The sequence below is a fragment of the Lactuca sativa genome, chromosome 2 (genome assembly GCF_002870075.4).
Source record: "Lactuca sativa cultivar Salinas chromosome 2, Lsat_Salinas_v11, whole genome shotgun sequence".
In the NCBI taxonomy this organism is placed as follows: Eukaryota; Viridiplantae; Streptophyta; class Magnoliopsida; order Asterales; family Asteraceae; genus Lactuca; species Lactuca sativa.
The window spans coordinates 85,860,544-85,881,414 of record NC_056624.2 but is presented as its reverse complement, the minus strand read 5'-3'; the positions used below and the strand labels follow the sequence as shown (position 1 = coordinate 85,881,414).

The 20,871-nt window shown below is 28.1% G+C and overlaps 1 protein-coding gene across 2 annotated transcripts; it reads left to right on the top strand.

Moving 5' to 3' along the window:
• The first annotated feature begins 3,334 nt into the window (after positions 1 to 3,334).
• Positions 3,335 to 16,238, top strand: LOC111915188 (serine carboxypeptidase-like 13). Of its 2 annotated transcripts, XM_023910862.2 has the most exons (14): positions 3,335 to 3,514; positions 3,974 to 4,119; positions 5,919 to 5,992; positions 6,096 to 6,218; positions 9,915 to 10,017; positions 10,105 to 10,142; positions 10,270 to 10,371; positions 10,455 to 10,541; positions 10,624 to 10,698; positions 14,610 to 14,681; positions 14,763 to 14,911; positions 14,993 to 15,106; positions 15,645 to 15,699; positions 15,894 to 16,238. In XM_023910862.2, the coding sequence occupies exons 1-14, from the start codon at positions 3,363 to 3,365 to the stop codon at positions 15,987 to 15,989; spliced, it is 1,386 nt and encodes a 461-aa protein (XP_023766630.1). In that variant the 5' UTR covers positions 3,335 to 3,362; the 3' UTR covers positions 15,990 to 16,238. The 2 variants fall into 2 exon arrangements, with proteins under 2 accessions (XP_023766630.1, XP_052624333.1); XM_052768373.1 differs by lacking the exon at positions 3,974 to 4,119 and having other exon boundaries at positions 3,349 to 3,514.
• Positions 16,239 to 20,871: the final 4,633 nt, after the last annotated feature.

The following is a 20,871-nucleotide window of genomic DNA, read 5'->3' as shown; positions in this document are numbered from 1 at the left end:
AAAAAAAATATTATAACGACACTTATATAAGTTATAATAATAGCTCAAATATTTATTATAAGTTCATAATAACAATACTAATTTTAAATATAAGCTATATTAAAATAAGGTAAGCATAACTTACTTACAAGGGGGTTTTAGCTAGGAGTCGGGCTCTACAGGGGCAGAACTTCGTCGCTGAATCTTTCTAAGAAAGATTCGTGCAGCGCTTCAGCGCTCACCTTACTATACTAAGCTACAGAAAGAGAAGTTGAATCACGAGGGACCGAAATGCTCGGGGGATAAGGAGAGAAAGACTCTTGAATCAAGAGAATGGTGCAAGAAATATGAGAGCCCAAGGCTCTTATTTATACTAATTGAATTTTCAAAAACTACCCTCCATAATTACTTAATGACCTTTTAGTTATATAAACAACTAAACACCCCTCTATAATACTATTATAAATGGATTTAATGATATTTGTACTAACTAATGTCGAAAGAACTCAACATTAGTCTTATAATGACCGCATCGTCGATACCTTTCTAATGATATATACATATGTATATATATGTGTACGTATACATGATTTATACTTTATTTTAATACGTAAATATGCTATTATAATTTGTAACTCGTTCATACGAACTCCGTTTTTGACGTTCTTTATATCCACGCGTAGGTGAAGACGTACTCTAAAACTTTCGTTTAGACTCTGTCGGCTAATTTTGACTTTATTTTTAAAGTTATATTTTTAACAAGCCGGGACATGATTGGTCTGTTTAAAATCTCATAACTTCTTCATACGAAGTCAGATTTGGGCGTTCTTTTTATCGATGTTCTTAGTTTAACATATTCTACGACTTTCATTTAGATCACTAAGGCTAAATCTCGCTCTATCGTAAATTCACTATTCACGCTTCCCGGTATCGTGTCGGTTCTGTCGTGAAACTTCGACGGGTCATAACTTCTTCGTTATAACTCGGATTTCGGCGTTCCTTATATGCACGGAAACCTTGAGACATATTCTACAACTTTATGTAGAGATATCAGGATTATCTCACACTTTAATTTTGACGCTCATTTTTATTCTTTATTAATTATACATTTATAATTAAATAATAAACACATATAATTCACATAATACTCAAATATTTCATCTTTATTACTTCAAAAAGAGTTACAAGAGTTGACCTAGACTATTACATTGACAAAAATGCTTAGCCCTGAAACCCGGGCGTTACATATATTTAATAAACAATTAATGGATACTCTATTATAAAAAGATCAATCTTTTTTAGTAGACACACAAATACAAATCAAATACAAAATTCACAAAGAAAACAAGTTTAAAGTTTTTTGGTGTTGGTTTGAGGGATTTGAATAATTTTTCGAGTTATGTTATTATGGTAAAGTTTTTAATTTGTAAGTTTGTTTTATATATATATATATATATATATATATATATATATATATATATATATATATATTTGTATTTGTATTTTCTTGATTTATGTATTATTTTAAGAATATCATTATATGTTGTGGTTGAAATTTTAATGTAAATTAGATAAGATTCATGTTATCGATCATATGTTATGGAATGTGATATATATAATATTTAATTAACTATTGTATACATGTTTATATGTTAATGTTGCTTCAAAACAAAAATTAATTTAAAATCATGAATATGTCATATTATCCATGTAAGCATTTTTTAAAATGCAAATTGTCTATATTATCACTTTATATTTTAGTTTATATGTTTAACATTTTAATTATAATAATAAATGTTTTCTAAAAGTTTCTTTCACTTATTAATAATAACAAGTGGTTTTAAAATTAATAAGCAACAATAATAAATAATAAAATAATATTACATGGATATGTTGTATTATCAATGCAAGTCTCTTTTGAAATGCAAATTGTCTATCTTATCACTTTATTATTTAATGTATGTTTCACATTTTAATAATAATATTAAGTGTTTCTTAAAAATCTTCTTTAAGTTATTATTAATAATAAGTGGTTTAAAATTAATGAATGACAATTTTAAATGATAATAACATCAAATTATAAATTACATTTAGCTATAAATAAATTGTACTTTAAATGAACATCATTATTGAAATTAAAAAATGATCGCATGAATAAAAATATAATCAATCACTAATAATAATTGTTAAAAATAATATTAAATAGAAAATTATATTTAACTATATTAATGAGGAATGTGTGTTAATGTCAATGAATATTATTGTTCAAAATAACAGAAATTATATATATATATATATATATATATATATATATATATATATATATATATATATATATATATATATAGAGAGAGAGAGAGAGAGTTAGGTTCAAATGTTTTCACTATCTATTGTGTGCCTGTATGATTGATTCTAGACCAATCATTTTAGTTATTTTAAAAAAGTAATTAATGCATATTAAATGCTGAAGATGTAATTAATATCTATTATATTTTGAACATGTAATATGCATTAATTATTTTCTTAAAATAACTAAAATGATTGGTCCAGAATCAGTCATACATGCACACAATAGATAGTGAAAACAAAATAACCTAACCCTATATATATATATATATATATATATATATATATATATATATATATATATAGGGTTAGGTTATTTTGTTTTCACTATTTATTGTGTGCATGTATGACTGATTCTGGACCAATTATTTTAGTTATTTTAAGAAAGTAATTAATGCATATTACATGTTGAAAATATAATAGATATTAATTACATCTTCAGCATTTAATATGCATTAATTACTTTCTTAAAATAACTAAAATGATTGGTCTAGAATCAATCATATAGGCACACAATAAATAGTGAAAACATTTGAACCTAACTATATCTCTCTCTCTCTCTCTCTCTCTATATATATATATATATATATATATATATATATATATATATATATATATTAGTGTAAAAATATTATTTCAAAGTTAATGTCAATAACATAACCATTTTAAACATATATTTTTCAATATTTTAACAATATATTTTTAATATTCGTTGCGCAACGTGCGGGAATTCGTCTAGTATATATATATATATATATATATATATATATATATATATATATATATATATATATATATATATATATATATATATATATATATATATCGCCGTTAAAAAATACTAAGTCAACATGTGTATATCCATACATGTGTGGCTTTTGTCAAATATGTGTTCCACACGCTTCAAAATTTATTAATAAAGTTAATTTATATGTCAGTAAATGGGATTATTAATTATTTATCCACACGGGAGTTCCTCTATATATAGCAATAAACAGGTAGAGCGAAGCACGTGCAACTTGAGATATCATAGTATAATGGAACCTAGTATGAGACCAAACAATATGAAGCTTTCTTTTATTTTCGTTTTCACCTTTCACTTCTACTTGATTGTTTTATCTTACTCCAAATCAATTATCAAAACAATTCCAGGATATGCAGGAGATCTTCCTTTTAAACTTGAAACCGGGTATGATTTTCATCTTTTCTTTATTTATCTGTTAAACAAAGAATCGAGCTACCAGCGATTGGTAATTTATGTGTACGTGATTAGAAATCAAATAGTAATCACCAATGATAATTCTTATCACAAATAAAAATGAACAAGACTATTTGGCATAACTCCACCATTGGTTGTGGTTTTCAGTTATGTGAAGACTCATTAGCTAAAATAGTGATAATATATGTCATAAAGATTCAAACAAATACTCAAAACATGCATTCATATAAAAAAATAGGTTCTTCGACCACTATGGCATCCTCGATTTGTGAGATTATGGGGGAGAGGCTTGCCTTATGTGAATTGTTAAACATAATGCTCTTTAGTAATGTGTAGTATTTTCTCATGACCATCTTGATGCGTTTAAAATTTGAAATTGGATCGGCTCAAATAATGTTCTACCTATTTATCCTGACAATTGTATAAAAGGTATATTGGAGTAGGGGAGAACAAAAACGTACAATTGTTTTATTACTTTGTCGAGTCAACAAGGAACCCACAAGAAGACCCGCTTATATTTTATATTCCCGGTGGACCAGGTGCTTCTGCGTTAATCACATTCTTATATGAATTAGGTATGTTTTGATTGCTAGTTTTGAAATTGTAATTTCGTTACTTTTTTCTTTTTGTGACTTTTATATTTATAATTTATAAACTTAATAGCTTGCACTTTAGAGGATTTTGATAGTTGGATAATTGAATTGAAATTTCGGATATAATAAAATTTTCTATGATCCATTTTAAAATTAACAATGTAAAAAAATTTCGAATATGCAAAAAAAAATTCGTTATTTTTGAATTTTTTAAGTAATATGTTCGAAATATATTCAAAATATTTATAAAATAAAAATATGTATTTTTTAATATTTTTCTAAATACAATTTTTTTTGATTCAGTGAAAAATAAATTTTCTCAAAATTTTTCCAATGTCTTCGATGTAGCAAATATTTATTTTTGTTATATATATATATATATATATATATATATATATATATATATATAGAGAGAGAGAGAGAGAGAGAGAGAGAAAGAGAGAGAGAGAGAGATTTTTGTAACCAAAAGATTTGTGATAACTTTTGAACAATCACAGTCATATGGACTATTGACGAGCAAACCAGCAGTGTATACAACTATTGAATGTGTGCATACATAAAATTTCAAAAATAAATAAAAAAAATTATCAAATATATTTTTTGAGCCTCAATATAGTTTAGACGCACCATTTTGAAAAGATTGGTATTTTTTGTTTTAAAAATGATAAGTTGATTATGATTTCTTAAGTTCATATGTTTTTTTTTTTAATTCTCATGATAACTCAACCATATATATATATATATATATATATATATATATATATATATATATATATATATATATATATATATATATATATATATATATATATATATATATATATATATATATATATATATGAAAGGAAGGGTTGTTTGGAAAACCCTAAAAATTATAAAAATGCATAAAAAAATACTTAGAGATCACAAAACGTTTTTTTGAAAAAATCACAGCTTTTTAGACAAAATCGGTGAAAAAAATTTTGAAAAAAAATAAAAATTGAATTTTTTTTCAGCGAATTTTTATAAAAAAATTCAAAAAAAAAAGTTTGTGATCTCTAATTATCTTTTTTATGCATTTTTTTTCAGCGAATTTTAATAAAAACCTACGATTTTTTACAAATCAAAATGTATAATATCTGTGGATTTTGTCAAATACATGGTCCACACTCTTTAAATTTGGTGACAATATTACCATTCAAAAATTAAAAGTCAAAATGTCTATATCAATATATATGTGGCTTTTGTTAAATCCATATTCCACACTCTTCAAATTTCGTAAAAATCGTAAGATTGATACGTTCATAGATTTTGATAGTGAGTGTAAGTTAAGGAGAACATGATCATTTTGAAGTCTTATGTTATCCGTTAGATGCTTACAATTTTCTTCAAAAATAATTTGGATTAAAAGTCTTCATTATATATTCTATATGTTGTTCAAACTTTGAGAAATAATTTTCAATAAGAACTAGCAACATCTAGTTGAATTTTATACGGTACCGGTAGAAATAAAGTTATAAAACTGGATTAAACTAAACAGAATTGAAACGGACTGTTTTGCTGTACCACCTTACGACTAATTCACCATTGTCACCTACCATTCTAATTCCTTCTAAATGATGGAACCCTAATCAGGAAAGAAAATCAAAGAATACAATCACAATATATAACTATTTTGTTCTTAATCAAATATATTGTATGTAGAAGTTATCTTGGTGCAAAAAACATTTATGATGCAACGACTTTTGTATTAGAATGATTTATTCAGTGACTTCACTCAAGGTGTTGATATTTATTTATAGGTCCACTTAACTTTGATTTGGATAATGATCTGGACAATATCACATTAATACTGAATCCAACCACATGGACACAGGTTCACACATTCATCATTACTCATTATTTTTGTTCTTAAGGCAACCTACCTAGTATACTACTAAAATAAAATAATAATTTTAAGATTAATTTTATATGTTTAGATGGCCAACATCATATTCGTGGATATACCGGCTGGTGCGGGATTTTCCTATGCTGAAACAAAAGATGGATGGATTAGCAGCGACAACATCCTGGCTGATCATGCTAATGCGTTCATAAAGAAGGTTTAACTAAAATTACACATAATCTAAATTTGGTTATAATAATTCAATGACCTCGTCATATTTTATGATATGGATTAATAAACTTGTGTTTTACTTTAAATAAATTTATTTTGCTTTTCATGTAGCTTTTGAAAAGGGAGTTGATATTTTTATTTGGCTTTTTAATTCATACACTTAATAAAATTATGTTTTTCCTTTTCTACCCTTTTCAAACTAGGTTATCAAAATCATTTTCTTAATTATTATCAGGCATCTTATTTCGTCACTTACTTTTGATTTGTTTCCTGCAATGTTTTAAAAACCGGTTTTTTAATTGAACCGGTATGGTGACTGGTTCCCGGTTCAACCGGTTCGACCGCCGGATGAACCGGTTTCTATATTTTTCATGTTTTTTTTTGTATTTTCCTACACATACATATAAAAATTATAAATTTGATGTTTACAAGTTCAAACATTAAAAATACAAATAAAAATAAGTTGTAGATGAATCCAAATAGATTAAAATAACACTTAACCATATGTTTTAATGTATTACATCAATCCATATAAGTCAAAAAGAAAATAAAATATAATACTAAAACGAAATATAGTTTTTGATGAATACAAACACATCAAAAGAATCTATAACATTTATTATATATTTTTATTTAGAGAAAACTAAATATATTTGAAAAAAATCATCAAAGTTTATGATGTAAATGATTTTTTTTTGTGTGTTTTTATTCGGTTTAACCGATTCAACCGTTTTATTTTGACCGGTTCAACCGGTTTTTTCTAAAAACCAACTGGTTCAATCCGGTTCATAAATCAATGTAAACCGGTGATAATTGAACCGTTCCCTCTCCCGGTTCCCGGTCCAACCGGTTCGACCGGCCGGTTCAAATCGGTTTTTAAAACATTGGTTTCCTGATTTTTACACATTTAAACATTTAAACACGTCCTTGATTTTGGTTTCCAACATTATCCTTGATTGGTTTTAATTTTATTTTTATTTTCAGTTTTACATTTTTGTTTTCTTTTAATTATGATTTTGTTTATACATAACAAAATTAAAGTATGTATAAATAAAAAATAACTAAATTTTGAAGAAAAAATTAAAATAAAAAACCATATAAATAAAAATATCAACACCATACCGTAATTTGGTTAAAACATCATACATTAATACAAATTTTTATTAGTGGAGTAATCTAAGAGGGTATGAGATTCACAAATATAATAACAGTCACAAACAGGGAAACGATTATTGCAGTGTATAAGTTTGAACAATTTTATGATACACATTAGTTTGATTATATTTGTTTGACAACATCTTATCTAAATAGGATGAATGTTTTTTTACTACTGCTATTGCATTGCAAGAAACACTATTTCAAATCGTGTTTCGTGATTGTTATTACTTGTGACCGTGACATCAGTTTACATAATGCCATTAATAATTATTTTTACTTAATAAATAAAACCGAGATTTTTAACCAATTCTGATATATGTCGATGGGATGTCAGTATACACTTATATGATTTTTTACATAATTTTTTCTTCAAAATGATCTTATATATATATATATATATATATATATATATATATATATATATATATATATATATATATATATATATATATATATATATATATATATATATATATATATATCAAAAAATTATATTAAAGTAAAAATCAAATCAATAAACGGTCAGATTGAGAAACCAAAATCAAGGACGTATGTTTCCGGTTCAAATGTATAAAAGTCAAAATAAAGAATAAAGATAGATTATAAAAAGCCGGGGGAATAAATCATGTGAATTGTGAATGAAGGGATCACTCATCACTCAATTAAAAAGAGGTTTTTATAAAAGTGGTTATCACTCGAAGGGGATAAAAGGAAAAACACACATTTATTAAGTGGATGGATAATATATATATATATATATATATATATATATATATATATATATATATATATATACACACACGTTGAATTGAGAAAAAAAAATTGAGAATGGGGGAATCATTCTCAGCCAATCATTATTTTTGCCGCAAAAGTCTCCAATACCGGCCGAAATGGGAAATGTATGCACATGTGTTTTCCAGCAAAACATATTTCCTTAAACTATGCTAAGCATTACCTTAATATATATACAAAAAACATAGTTTTTTTGTTTTTTTTTTTTAATTTTTAAGAAGCTATTTTTATAAAAAAAAAAATAATTTTAAATATACCAAAATTCATTATTTTTTATTATCTACAAATAGACATCCATATTGATATAGTTTTAAGATAAAATAAAAAAGTTATTTTTTTTTATATTTTCAGTTATCGTTATTGTTATTCATAAGTGAATAAAAATGAATCTGGTTTTTACTACAGTACATTCGTTATTCATTTATGAATAAAAACTATGATTAATTTTTTTTTTTACAATTTAAGTATCATTCATATATGAATATAGCATATACTAAACATAGTATATTCATATTTAAATATTAGACGATACATTCACTTATTAATATTACACAGTATATTCACTTGTGAATGTTAAATGATATATTCACTTATAAATAGTATATGATATTTTCATATGTTAATATTATATAGTATTGCATGGTATATCACATGAAAATAGTACATAGTATATTCACTTGTGAATATTAGATCGTATATTCACTTATGAATAATAGTTGGTATATTCATATGTGAATATTGCACAGTATATTCATATATGAATATTACAATGTGTTTTCAGAAAAATATATAATTTTTATATGTTATTCACATATGAATAACATACATACTTGCATATTTGTTTTGTGTTTTAATATTCACATATTGATTCAAGTGAGAAAACATATTCATATGTGAATATAACGTGGTAATTTAGTTTATGCATTTCATCAAACAGTTGGAGTGCATACAAGTTAACTTTTTTAAAAATGTGATAAATATGATACTTTGACTACTTAAATATTACAAAATAGTAGATTGGTGGAGAAATATATGAAAATTTCAAACAAAAAATGATTTGATCTTTTTCTAACCTTAATTTCGATGTTTTATTTAATGAACGATGTTGAATGAATGATACGAATTGAATTTTTTGTTGATTATCGATGATGTTCTTCTAATGATGCTGAGAGTATAATTAATCATAGATATTGAAGATATGTTCGTATTCAAACAAAGTTGAAGGTTGGATTGAAAGAGCAAAAAACGAATAAATTTCAACTGTTCGTATTTGTAATTGAAGGCTATTATATCATATTTACAAGTTTGTCACCGTGTCCTTTATGTTTAGAGGTTGATTAAATGAGTGGCTGAGAATAATTCCCCTGTTATCAACTTTTTTTATTTTCTCAATTGAACTCACATCTCTCTCTCTCTCTCTCTCTCTCTCTCTCTCTCTCTCTATATATATATATATATATATATATATATATATATATATATATATATATATATATATATATATAATAATTTTCAACGAACCTTTTTATGACTTTTAAAAAGTTTAATACATGAGTAGTTCTTTATATTCAACTAGCACCAAATAACGTTTTAGAACCTATATTTTGGGTGTCTTTTTTAAAATTCTTTATTTTGAAAGACGCATTCTAGTTGCTTGATTCACACTTCTATCAATTAGCGATTATTAGTTAAATGCTTTTGGTTGAATGTTTTTACTTTATCTTGTGAACAGTTTCTCAATGATCATCCCAAATTTTTGAAGAATCCACTTTATATAGCAGGGATTTCATACATTGGTATTGTTGTTCCAAAAATCACTCTAGACTTGTATGAAGGTAATTATATTCGTAACTTCTTTTTCAATATTTCATTTTGACGTTTGATGAAAAAGTTGAGGTATTGGATCATTTATAAATTTATAGGTAATGAGCGTGGGGATCAACCGACATTGAATATTCAAGTAAACATGAAACCAACCCTCTAAGATTTATAATGTCATCTTTTTTATAATAACTATTAACTTAGTAAATCCAAGACTTCTTAACAAATTAATAAATTATCTTTTATATTGATAAATTTGAATGTAGGGGTATATTCTAATCAGTCCGCTTACTGATAAGTTCATGGATTTCAATTCAAGACTTGAATATGCTCATCGTATGGCACTTATATCAGATGATATTTATAAGGTAATTTTGTTACAGTTTTTAAAAACCTAAAGTTAAACCGTTACTACCGTTAATTAATTTTATATACTGATTTTGTTTTGCAGTCTGCAATAAAAAATTGTTATGGTAACTATGTGGACATTGATACAGCTAACTCATTATGTGTAAATAGTCTGCATCAATATGAGCAAGTGAGAATTATGAATGGCTTTATTAATATAATAAGATATTTTTGAACATGATATGTATTGCCATGACAATTACAACTTGCAGTGCACATGCCGTATCAATATGGATAATATTTTAGAACCATTTTGTGACGAAAATGATCCAATGCCAGATTGTCAAGTAATCTCTCTCTCTCTCTCTCTCTCTCTCTCTCTCTCTATATATATATATATATATATATATATATATATATATATATATATATATATACATGGAAGAGTTATATGGAAAATGAATGATTAGGGCAACACATATTTGAACCAATGAAAACATGACAACACATCACTTCCACAATACATTACTTGTGAAGAAAGAAATGGACACGTGTCATTTGATTATTGGTTCCGGTATATATATATATATATATATATATATATATATATATATATATATATATATATATATATATATATATATATATATATATATATATATATATATATATATATATATATGAAGTGGTTCAAATAAGAACCCAAAAGATTAAGAACTTTAAGAATATAATTTTTTAAATGTTTTCATTAAGGACATTTTAGACAAATCCAATATTTATATTGTATTAAGCAAATTTTCCCAAGTTTACAAACTACTTGCCACATATCGTCTAACCACCGCCGAACTAATATTAAATTCAGTGGCATTTTTATGGCTCCGTTCACAACTTAATAGAACAAATATTGTAGCTTCTATTTTTTTCATAACGATTTTTATTTTTCAAGCTAAAATATACAAAAGCTTATTATAAAAAAATAGAATTGTGTCTTGAAATCAATTTTTTTTTTTTTTTTTTCTAAATTGTAGATTGCTTAAAAAATATATTATGTATAAGAAATATTCACAGTTGAATAAACATAATAATTCACTAATACACATTTTAATATTTTCATGCATACTTATTCATATTGTAACACAAAATTTATATACAATATACAATTTAATACAGTTCATTTTTAGTTTAATACATAAAATTCGCAGGATAACATAATACAATACATTATACACTAATTAACATATTTAAAGAAGTCAAACCCAAACTCTCACACCAACACCACGACCAACTACATACGCCACCAACAACCACCTATGCCACCTCGAAATCATCATTCCTTCTAAATCAAATCTGTATATAAAATCATTGATCGAAAAACTTAGATACTATATTCACAATTTAACAAACCAAATATTTCACTTATTCACAATTTAATTCAAAATAATTTTAAAAACAAATACATTCATATATATATTTATATAGCGCAAAAAGTAAATATATTCATAAGAAAATTAATACAAACATTTATACATAAATCACTCATATTTTAACACAAAATTCTTTAAAATTCACATCTTAATACAATCAATTCATATTTCAGTGCACAAAATTCAAAAGTTAATATAATAAATTTACAATTTAATGCACAAATTAAACATTCAAAGCCATAATCTCAACTTAAAACTTACATGTATATCTTTAGATCTATAAGCTATTGCTTCTTTCAAAGTTTATCTATACAAATATTATAATTTATTTTTTACATACTTTATTCAAAATTAGATAAAATCATATTTGTATATAATTCTTCTTTCATCTTTATATTTCAGTAGCAAACAAAAAATTTATAAAAAAAAAATCATAGCTTAATATAACCAATTCACAATTTATTACACATAATTTACAGCTTAATGTAGTCAATTCACAGTTTAAACAAAAATTAACAGTTTAATACGATCAATTTACAGTTTAAACACACAAAAAACAAATCTTCACGCACAAAAATTCACAGCTTAGTTATGTAATAAATTCACAGTTTAATACACAATAATTATGCATTCACAACCATATTATCAGCTTAAAACTCTTAATACAATCAATTCATAATTTAATACACAAAATTCACAGCTTAATAGAAAAAATTAATAGTTTAATAAATAAAATTCATAGCTTAATATAGTCAATTCTCAGTTTAAAACATAAAATTGCCAGCTTAATATAGTCAAATCACAGTTTAAACAGAAACATCACAACTTAATGTAGTTAACTCATAGTTTATAACACAAATATCCCATTTTAAATGTAACATTACCATAACTAAACAACTAGTGAAACATGAAAACATCACGATTCACAACTTAAACTACTTAGATTCATATTATTTTGAGAAAACATAACATTCCCAGCTTAACAAAAGAAAAACAGTCAAATCAAAAATCGACATACCTGATGTAGATTTAGTGGTGTTTCAGCGAGGATTCTAGAGAAATAGATGGAAGTGAGTTGCACCGGAGTGGTAAGGAGAAACGGTGGTTGCGGTCGACGACAATCTCCGATCTGGTCTGTCAATCTCGTCGTAAATCATAGATCTAGAGGCAAAAATCATAGATCTGTTGTCGGATATCATAAATCTATCGCCGACAATGACAGATCTGGACCGAACCACTTTAGATCTGATGAAAACAAAGGATTTTAAAGGTCGACGACATGCAACGGTGGTTGGTAGAGGAGGTGTTGGACCAGATCTGAACAGATCTGGTGGTGTTTCATGGAGATTAAGAGAAAAAAGATGGAGACAAGAGAGATGTGTCACCGGAGCAAGATCTAGTAACTCAATATCACCAGGGGGTAGATCTAGAGATGTAAATCAAAGATTTCTTGGCAGAAATCATAGACTTGTCGTCAAAGATCATAGATCTACTGCTAGAGATTGTAGATCTATAATGAATCGCCACAAATCTGATGAAAACGAAAGCTTTTGGAGGTCGAAGACACATATCAATGGTAGGTGGAGGTGGTGGTGGACCAGATCTGAACAAATCTAGTGGTGTTTCATGGAGATCGAGAAAAAAAGCATGCGGGTGGAGATGTGTAACTAAAGCAACGTCATAAGAGTGGTTGGGTTGCGGTGGTAGAAGTTGCTTCAGGCCGAAAGTAGGTGGTGGCGGTGGTTAGTGGCGGCACCGGAGGTAGCTGGTGGCGGTGGAAAGTCACTGGAGGTAGGAGGGAGAGGAAAAGATATTTGGTGAGAGAAAGGAAGAATGAGGTTTTCTAGATCTAATGGTTTGATATGGTATTTTCAAGTTTCAAATGAAATAATGTGTTTGTGACAAAAATGTCCTTTATAAGAATTATAAAACATCTAACTAAGAAATGGCATATTATAAGCTAAAATTAGAGGTTCTTAATATTTTTTTGTTTCTTATTTGAAATTTTACCTATATATATATATATATATATATATATATATATATATATATATATATATATATATATATATATATGAAGCTATAAGAAATTAAGAAATAACAATAATGAAACTTAATAATATCGTAGTTGACCATTAATACGAGGGTTAGCCATTTTCACCCTTACTTAAGGAGCCTTTTGATGTTAGTTTCTTAACTATAATTTTTGAATGTATGATCTACTTAGTCTATAAGCAATTTTACTGACACTCTTGTTAACCTTTTGAATGATGTGCTTTTTCACATAAGATAATTATAGTAACTTACATCCTGGCCGGTAGGTATGGTTCATCCCTTTCATGCTAATTTACTACCGCCTTGAATGCCATGTTACTCTCCACACCATACCAAATTTGTTATGAAATACCCATCACACTATCACAATAGTTTAATTAAAAGATTAATTGTTTCTTTTGCAAAAAATTGGAAATCCATCAAACATTATTCCTTCACCGACATTTCCCTACACTAAGGCCCCATGATTTTCCACGATGCGTTTAGGGGACGGTAGTTCCAGCATGGCCACATTGCTGAGGCCTTCCACAAAAGTTCCTCCATGCAGTGGAGGTCCCATGCCTAGTTTCCTAAATTTCTAATTATTTTAAATTTGGTGATTTTTGTTTAAATTATATCAATTTGAGTACCGTATCCTAATAAGATTGATTGATTTATATGAATTGGGTAATGAAAAAGGTGTTGGCATAATGCTTTCCCAGTAATACCATGTATTTAAGATTTGTTTTTTGAAGTGTTTTAAAAAGTAATGATATTCTAATTTATTTTGATCACTACAGGAAGCTTTTGAAAAGGTTGTAACCATTTGGGCAAACAATGACGTTGTACAAAAATCTCTCAATATCCGTCAAGTACGTGTAACCTTTAGTTTCTTGAAAAGATTACTAAATCGAGACTTTGAATCAAACTCATTTGATAATTTTTTACTTTAGGGAAAAACTGGAAGATTCGAGGAACTCAACAATACCATGCATTACCAACAAGGAAAGAATGACACATTTTGTTATTCTTATGATATTTTTAGCAGTTTTCCCTACCATAAGAAACTTTCTACTAAAAATTGTAAATCGTTAATCATGAGGTAACATATGGGTTCCATCCCTCGCTAATACTAATAAAATTATCATTACATATATGCCTAAAGTATAAAATTGATTGACAGTGGTGACCATGACATGACATTTCCGTATGTTGGCGTAGAGCATTGGATTGGTTCTCTCAACCTAAGTGTTGAAATACCATGGAACCCTTTTTATGTTGATGATCAAGTTGGGGGGTGAGATTTACCTATTTATAGCTCAACTATTTTAATATATGGGACCTAATTCATTTGACTTTTAAAACATCGGGCCTACAATATATATGCATACTAATATATGATGTGTTTTAAAGCCATGATGACAAAAAATCTCATAAGAACTCTATAATTAAACGTGTCCGGACGAAAGTAGTATTAGGATGCATGACCTCTTGAGAAGTCTTCATGTCCGGTGTCCCAAAGAGGACAATATATTGGTACGTTTGGATATGTATGTTACAAATGAAGTATCATTATTCCCCTGAGGGAGCCAAGTAGTTAAGGAGTGAAATTTTAGAAAAGAGGTCAAGGGTTCAAACCTTGGCATACCCAAATATTGTTACTGATCTGTGATTGACCTCCCCTGTGTGCCTTGTGAAAGGTGTGACATAGATCGCTTAGATGGTGCAGTTGAACATCTTTTACAATTATACAAACTATTTACACATTAATTAACATATATGATCAAGCTCTTTGCTATAGTTCCATACTAACTTTATCTTCATTATTTTTTCAGATATGCAATGAAATATGTACACAACAACTATTCACTGACATATGCTACGGTTAAAGTATGAAATAATCCATCTTATTTTTTGTAGAAAATTATTTGTTTCTTAGATATTTTTTTACAATCATAGATCCTAAAAATATATCTTACAAGTGAAGGTCTAACTATATTGTTCAACAATCAATTAAATTCCACATATATAATATAGTTATACCTTACACAAATATGTGACCTTGGTGATTTTGATGTTTGTAGGGTGCAGGACATTTGGTGCCACATTACAAGCCTAAAGAAACTATTGTATTAGTCGAAAGATGGTTTTCGTCGCAAACTTATTCAAGTGATTCTTAAGTGAGATACCAGGGCGGATACTATATGATGTGTCATGAAGCATATCATTCAACAAAAAAATACAATGAAAAAACTTGTTATTATTATTTCCAAATAAAGATTAAATCCAAACAATACATTATTTATATTAAATTGGACTATTTAGAGTTGTGGGTATTATGTATCAATGTAAATGACATATAAATTTACATGAATAGTCAAAATGTCATGTTAAGGTGAACATTTCATCAAAAATAAAGTTGACATCTATCAATACAAGTTTATATATAACTCATAACCATCTCACTAACTAGTTGTTCAAAAAATATGTTTTGGAGAAAAAGTACGAGTGTCGGCATCACATTATATAATTTGTATTAGATTATAGTCCAAATCTACTTTACTACTCGATAAATTCAAGTTATCTATAAACCAATGAAACAAATTCATCAACATTCATATGTTATTTTAGTGTAACCCTAGAATTTACACAAGAAAGTTATAACACCAGCGTTTACGATACTTTTTTAAAGTTAAATCAATAAATGAAATTGGAACTTATGTAAGTGAGTTAGTGAAGTGTAAAATCTAATATTGATTTCACTAATGTTAGCGACTATTACACAACTAGGAAAGTGTACTTTATTGTATTATAGTATAACATTGGTAAGAATGGGATGTCAAATTCAATGGGAACATGTATCATCAATTCAGAAAATCTGATTGTTAATTAAACTAAAACCAAAAATGAAATTGGGGGATATTATTTTCAATTCTAAATAACAAGAAACAATATAAAACAAAACAATGACAAAAATTTGAAACTAGAAACAATGATAATAAAGGTTTTTTCATTTAGATTCGATTGTCCCTTCAGTTACTGTTTATTTATATAAAGTGCATTGGATATCAGTTCTCTATCGATTCCTAGTATGGTTAAGCCTCTGGGTCCGATTCTAACCCTTATGATGAGAAGGTCATTAACTCAATTGTCATGATATTAATTTTCAATATTGTTAGTCTTTAGTTCATACCAAGAAAGATTTAATATATTGATCTTAATAGTCATGAATATCAATCAGGTGCACTGAATGGTCATCATATGTAGTTCATAAACATTAAAGTTAATTACTTTATAACCTAACCCTAGTTTTTGGTCCAATACTAGTAATAATTGTCTAATGGTCATAATGTAACATTCAGTGTAAGGTACATTTCAAATTATAACTGAAACCCACAATTATTGCAATCTCCAGTCCCTACGCATGGTGTAAATGGAGTTACGCCCCGCATAGCTCATCTAATTGGGTCGCAATTTCGGACTTGTATGTTGGGCGTATGTAGAGGTATGCTGGGCGTACTCGTGTAAGGGTCAAACCCCAACTTTTAGGGTTTAGACACTACTTTAAGAACTTTATGGCCTCAAACCTTTGCTTATCTCTAACCTCCATCCCTCTTAGCCCTCATCTTGAAATCCTAATCCTTGTGTGGAAATTTTGAAGTTTTTTAGTGATATTTTGGTGTTCTTGGTGGTGAAGAAAAGCTCTTGGAGTTGTAGTGTTGCTCTTAAGCCTTTGGATCCAGATTCTTCTCATATTAGTGCATATTCAGGAGGTATAAAGTGGTGGACTGGGTGTCTAAGCCCATAACTATATTTAATATAAACTTGAATTAATAGTAGCATAATCCTTTGGGGTGCCCTCTAACCTAGAAATTGAATAGGATAACTTTTCATGAGAGAGAAAGAGGAAGAGAGACTGATTTACTAATTTATTATATGGTTAATAAATTAATTAGAAATCAAAATAAATAATTTGTTAATATGTTATGAGAATAATATATTAATTAGAAATAGTAATATTTAATTAAGAATTAATCAGAAATTAATTGCAATTAATTAGATTAATTAAAAGTACAGAGGTTAAAGCGTAACTATTCAATAGTTGAACAAGAAGCATTCTAGAACCTTCCTATTACCTTGGACGGATTTAGGAGGATCTAGAAGATCTAGAATTATCTTTGGAGGATAATTAGGAAGCTGGATAATTACCATAAGGAAATAATATTATTTTATTCCTTTTAGGGTTATATAAGGTTTCTTGGTTACACTAAAAAAGGGACCCTTGGGATATAAATTTCGGCCAAGACTTCTAAGGGATAGTTATGCTAAATTTTCAATGTCTCTCATCTCTGTGTTTAAGTTCCTTAGTTACAAGGGTTTGGGTGTGAACCATTAGAGGCACGACACTTGTGGTGCTTGCTTCTAAGAGTTTTTCAAGAAGGTTTTGATTAGTTATTTATTACAATAACTAAAAGGTAAGTGAACCCTACTTTAGTTTTGTTGTATTCGAAATTACCTAGGGTTTATATTTTTTGTTCTTCAAAAGAATATTACTTCAATAGAGTTATGACATAGATCCTTAGGTTCCATGTACCCTTAAGTGTTAAGGATTTATCCTTGTTAGTGCATGTAAAGACCCATCAATGGTATCAAAACGTCAGTTGTCTAACAATTGAATGTATATTACTTGAACATGAACAAAATTTACTTTTGAAAGAAAAAAACGATCTCACGACGTGAACATAGGTGCTCACGACGTGAGCACTGATAAAATCCAGAATCTGTTTGCTGACAGACTGAAATCACGACATGAGTTTTAATGCTCACGACATGAGCACAATGTAATTTAGAATTTTGTTTTCTGTCAGACTAGTCTCACAACATGAGACTTAATGCTCACAAGATGAGCACAGTAATTCTGAATTTTCGGATTTTCTTGCCTACTTTGATTTATATGGTTGCTATTTGGTAATTATCTGTTATAAAATCTTCTGTAATCTGTTTTTGGTCATATTAGATAATTAAATAAAAACCCTAAATGTGGAGATAATTATAGATAGGATAATGATAAATTTATAGGATTAAAATTATCCTTATGGATCTTATTATTAATTTAATTAAATGATTAATTAAAAGATAATAATAAATCCATAATATGGTTTAAATTTAATTAAATTAGAATTTAATATATTAAAAGATTAAACCACTACAATTTAAAAATGTTTTAAAATACACCTTATAGTGTGTGTATATATAATTAATAGTTCAATATATATTATATGTATAAGAATAATCAGTCAAATCTCTAGTACGTCTCATTCACGAAACCATGCTATAAAGAGGGTATAAGAAAGCTGACTATAAAATGGCCGTTACATAGGTGTCCACTCTCACCCACTGCTCTCCTATATGGTGGAGGGTCGTTAGCCGAATGGATTTAATATGACATAATCTCATTAATAAGTATAATGACATAAAGTAACTAAACAGTTTCTTATATCCCACTCTTAGTTACTTTAGGAAAAATGCGAATTTGTATGTTAATCCATGAAATTGCACATTATACTTTATAATTCGTTAGTGGAGCGTGTGTGGTTAACTGGCACACTAATGGGGGATTAATAAAGAATGGTAGTGGGTGTCTCAAAAACTTTCATTGATTGAATGAGCGTGTGTGGTTAACCGTCACATTAAAATGAGATGATAAATGACACTGAGAGTGACAAGCTAATTTGCATGGTTATTCATATCTCGTTTGTGATCCTCGGCATCCCAATCACAAAAGTGAGAGCATAATCTAAGATTAAAAATGCCATTGATTAGATTCAATGAATCTCAAAAGATCTAAGAATTTCATAAGATTGAAATTGGTAAAAGTATTACCAACCTAATATAGATTGGAATTTGATTACAACATCCCTTTTCAAAGTTCGAATCGAAAATATGGATCTTAGCCTTAGTTTAAAATTTATGGGTTAATAATTAAGGACTAAAACAAACTAACTTAAATTCTCTTTTCTCCTATTATAGATGTCAAGTCAAGAAAATAATGGTCTTCCTTATTGTAACATCTCGTTTGTTAAATATATAAAAAGATAAAAGTGATGAATGAATAGTAGCCCTAAAATCCATAATAATTTAGCAAGGCGTTGATTTTGGGGGTTAAAAGTTATAAATAAGAGTTAGGGGTTAAAATGTAGTTCTCGGATTAGTTTGTAATTGGAAGTTGAGGGTGGTTTGGTAAATTCTGGATTTAAATTGAAATAAAATCTTGATGGAAGGGGCTGAATGGTAAATATTGAATTAAAGTTTAAAAGATTTTATGGAGGCAGGGGCTAAAGTGTATGTTTTGGATTTAAATTAAAAACAATATTATGGGGAGGGACTAGTATTGGATAAAGGAATTAAAATTTTAATGGACATGGGATTAAACCCGGTACCATCCTTCCCTCTCGTTCTCATAATTCAACCCTAACACTAACATGTTTGATGTAGCCGCCACCACTAGGAGATCCCTCCCAACCACTGCCTCTTTTCCTTGTCCGTTTTCCGATCAGTCAAGGCCGCCAAGCGGCTGTTTCGCCACCGAACCGCAATCCTTGTTGTCGGACGTCGTGGGTCGCCGGAAGGGCCACCGAGACCGATGACAGAAGTCGTATTCGCTACTGAGGAGGTCATGCGTGACCTGAGGGTTCTCAGTAATGAGTAATTGGACTTAATCAAAGCACTTACTTGGACAAGGTGTTGAAGAGGTTCAACATGCAGAATTCCAAGAAAGGTGACTTACCGATACATAGCAATGCCAGACTAAGTAAGACTCAGAGCCCCAGTAAAGGCTGAGATAGCTGAGATGAGTCAATTAGCATATGCTTCTGCTGTTTGATCGATCATGTATGTTATGACTTGTACTCTCCCTAATGTGGCCTTTGCTTTGAGCATGGTCAACAGATATCAGGTGAACCCTGGCAAGGCCCACTAGACTGCGATAAAGATTATTCTCAAGTACCTGTGAAGAACTAAGAACTGTGTAACACCTGATTCTCGGTACGCAATTAATTTAAG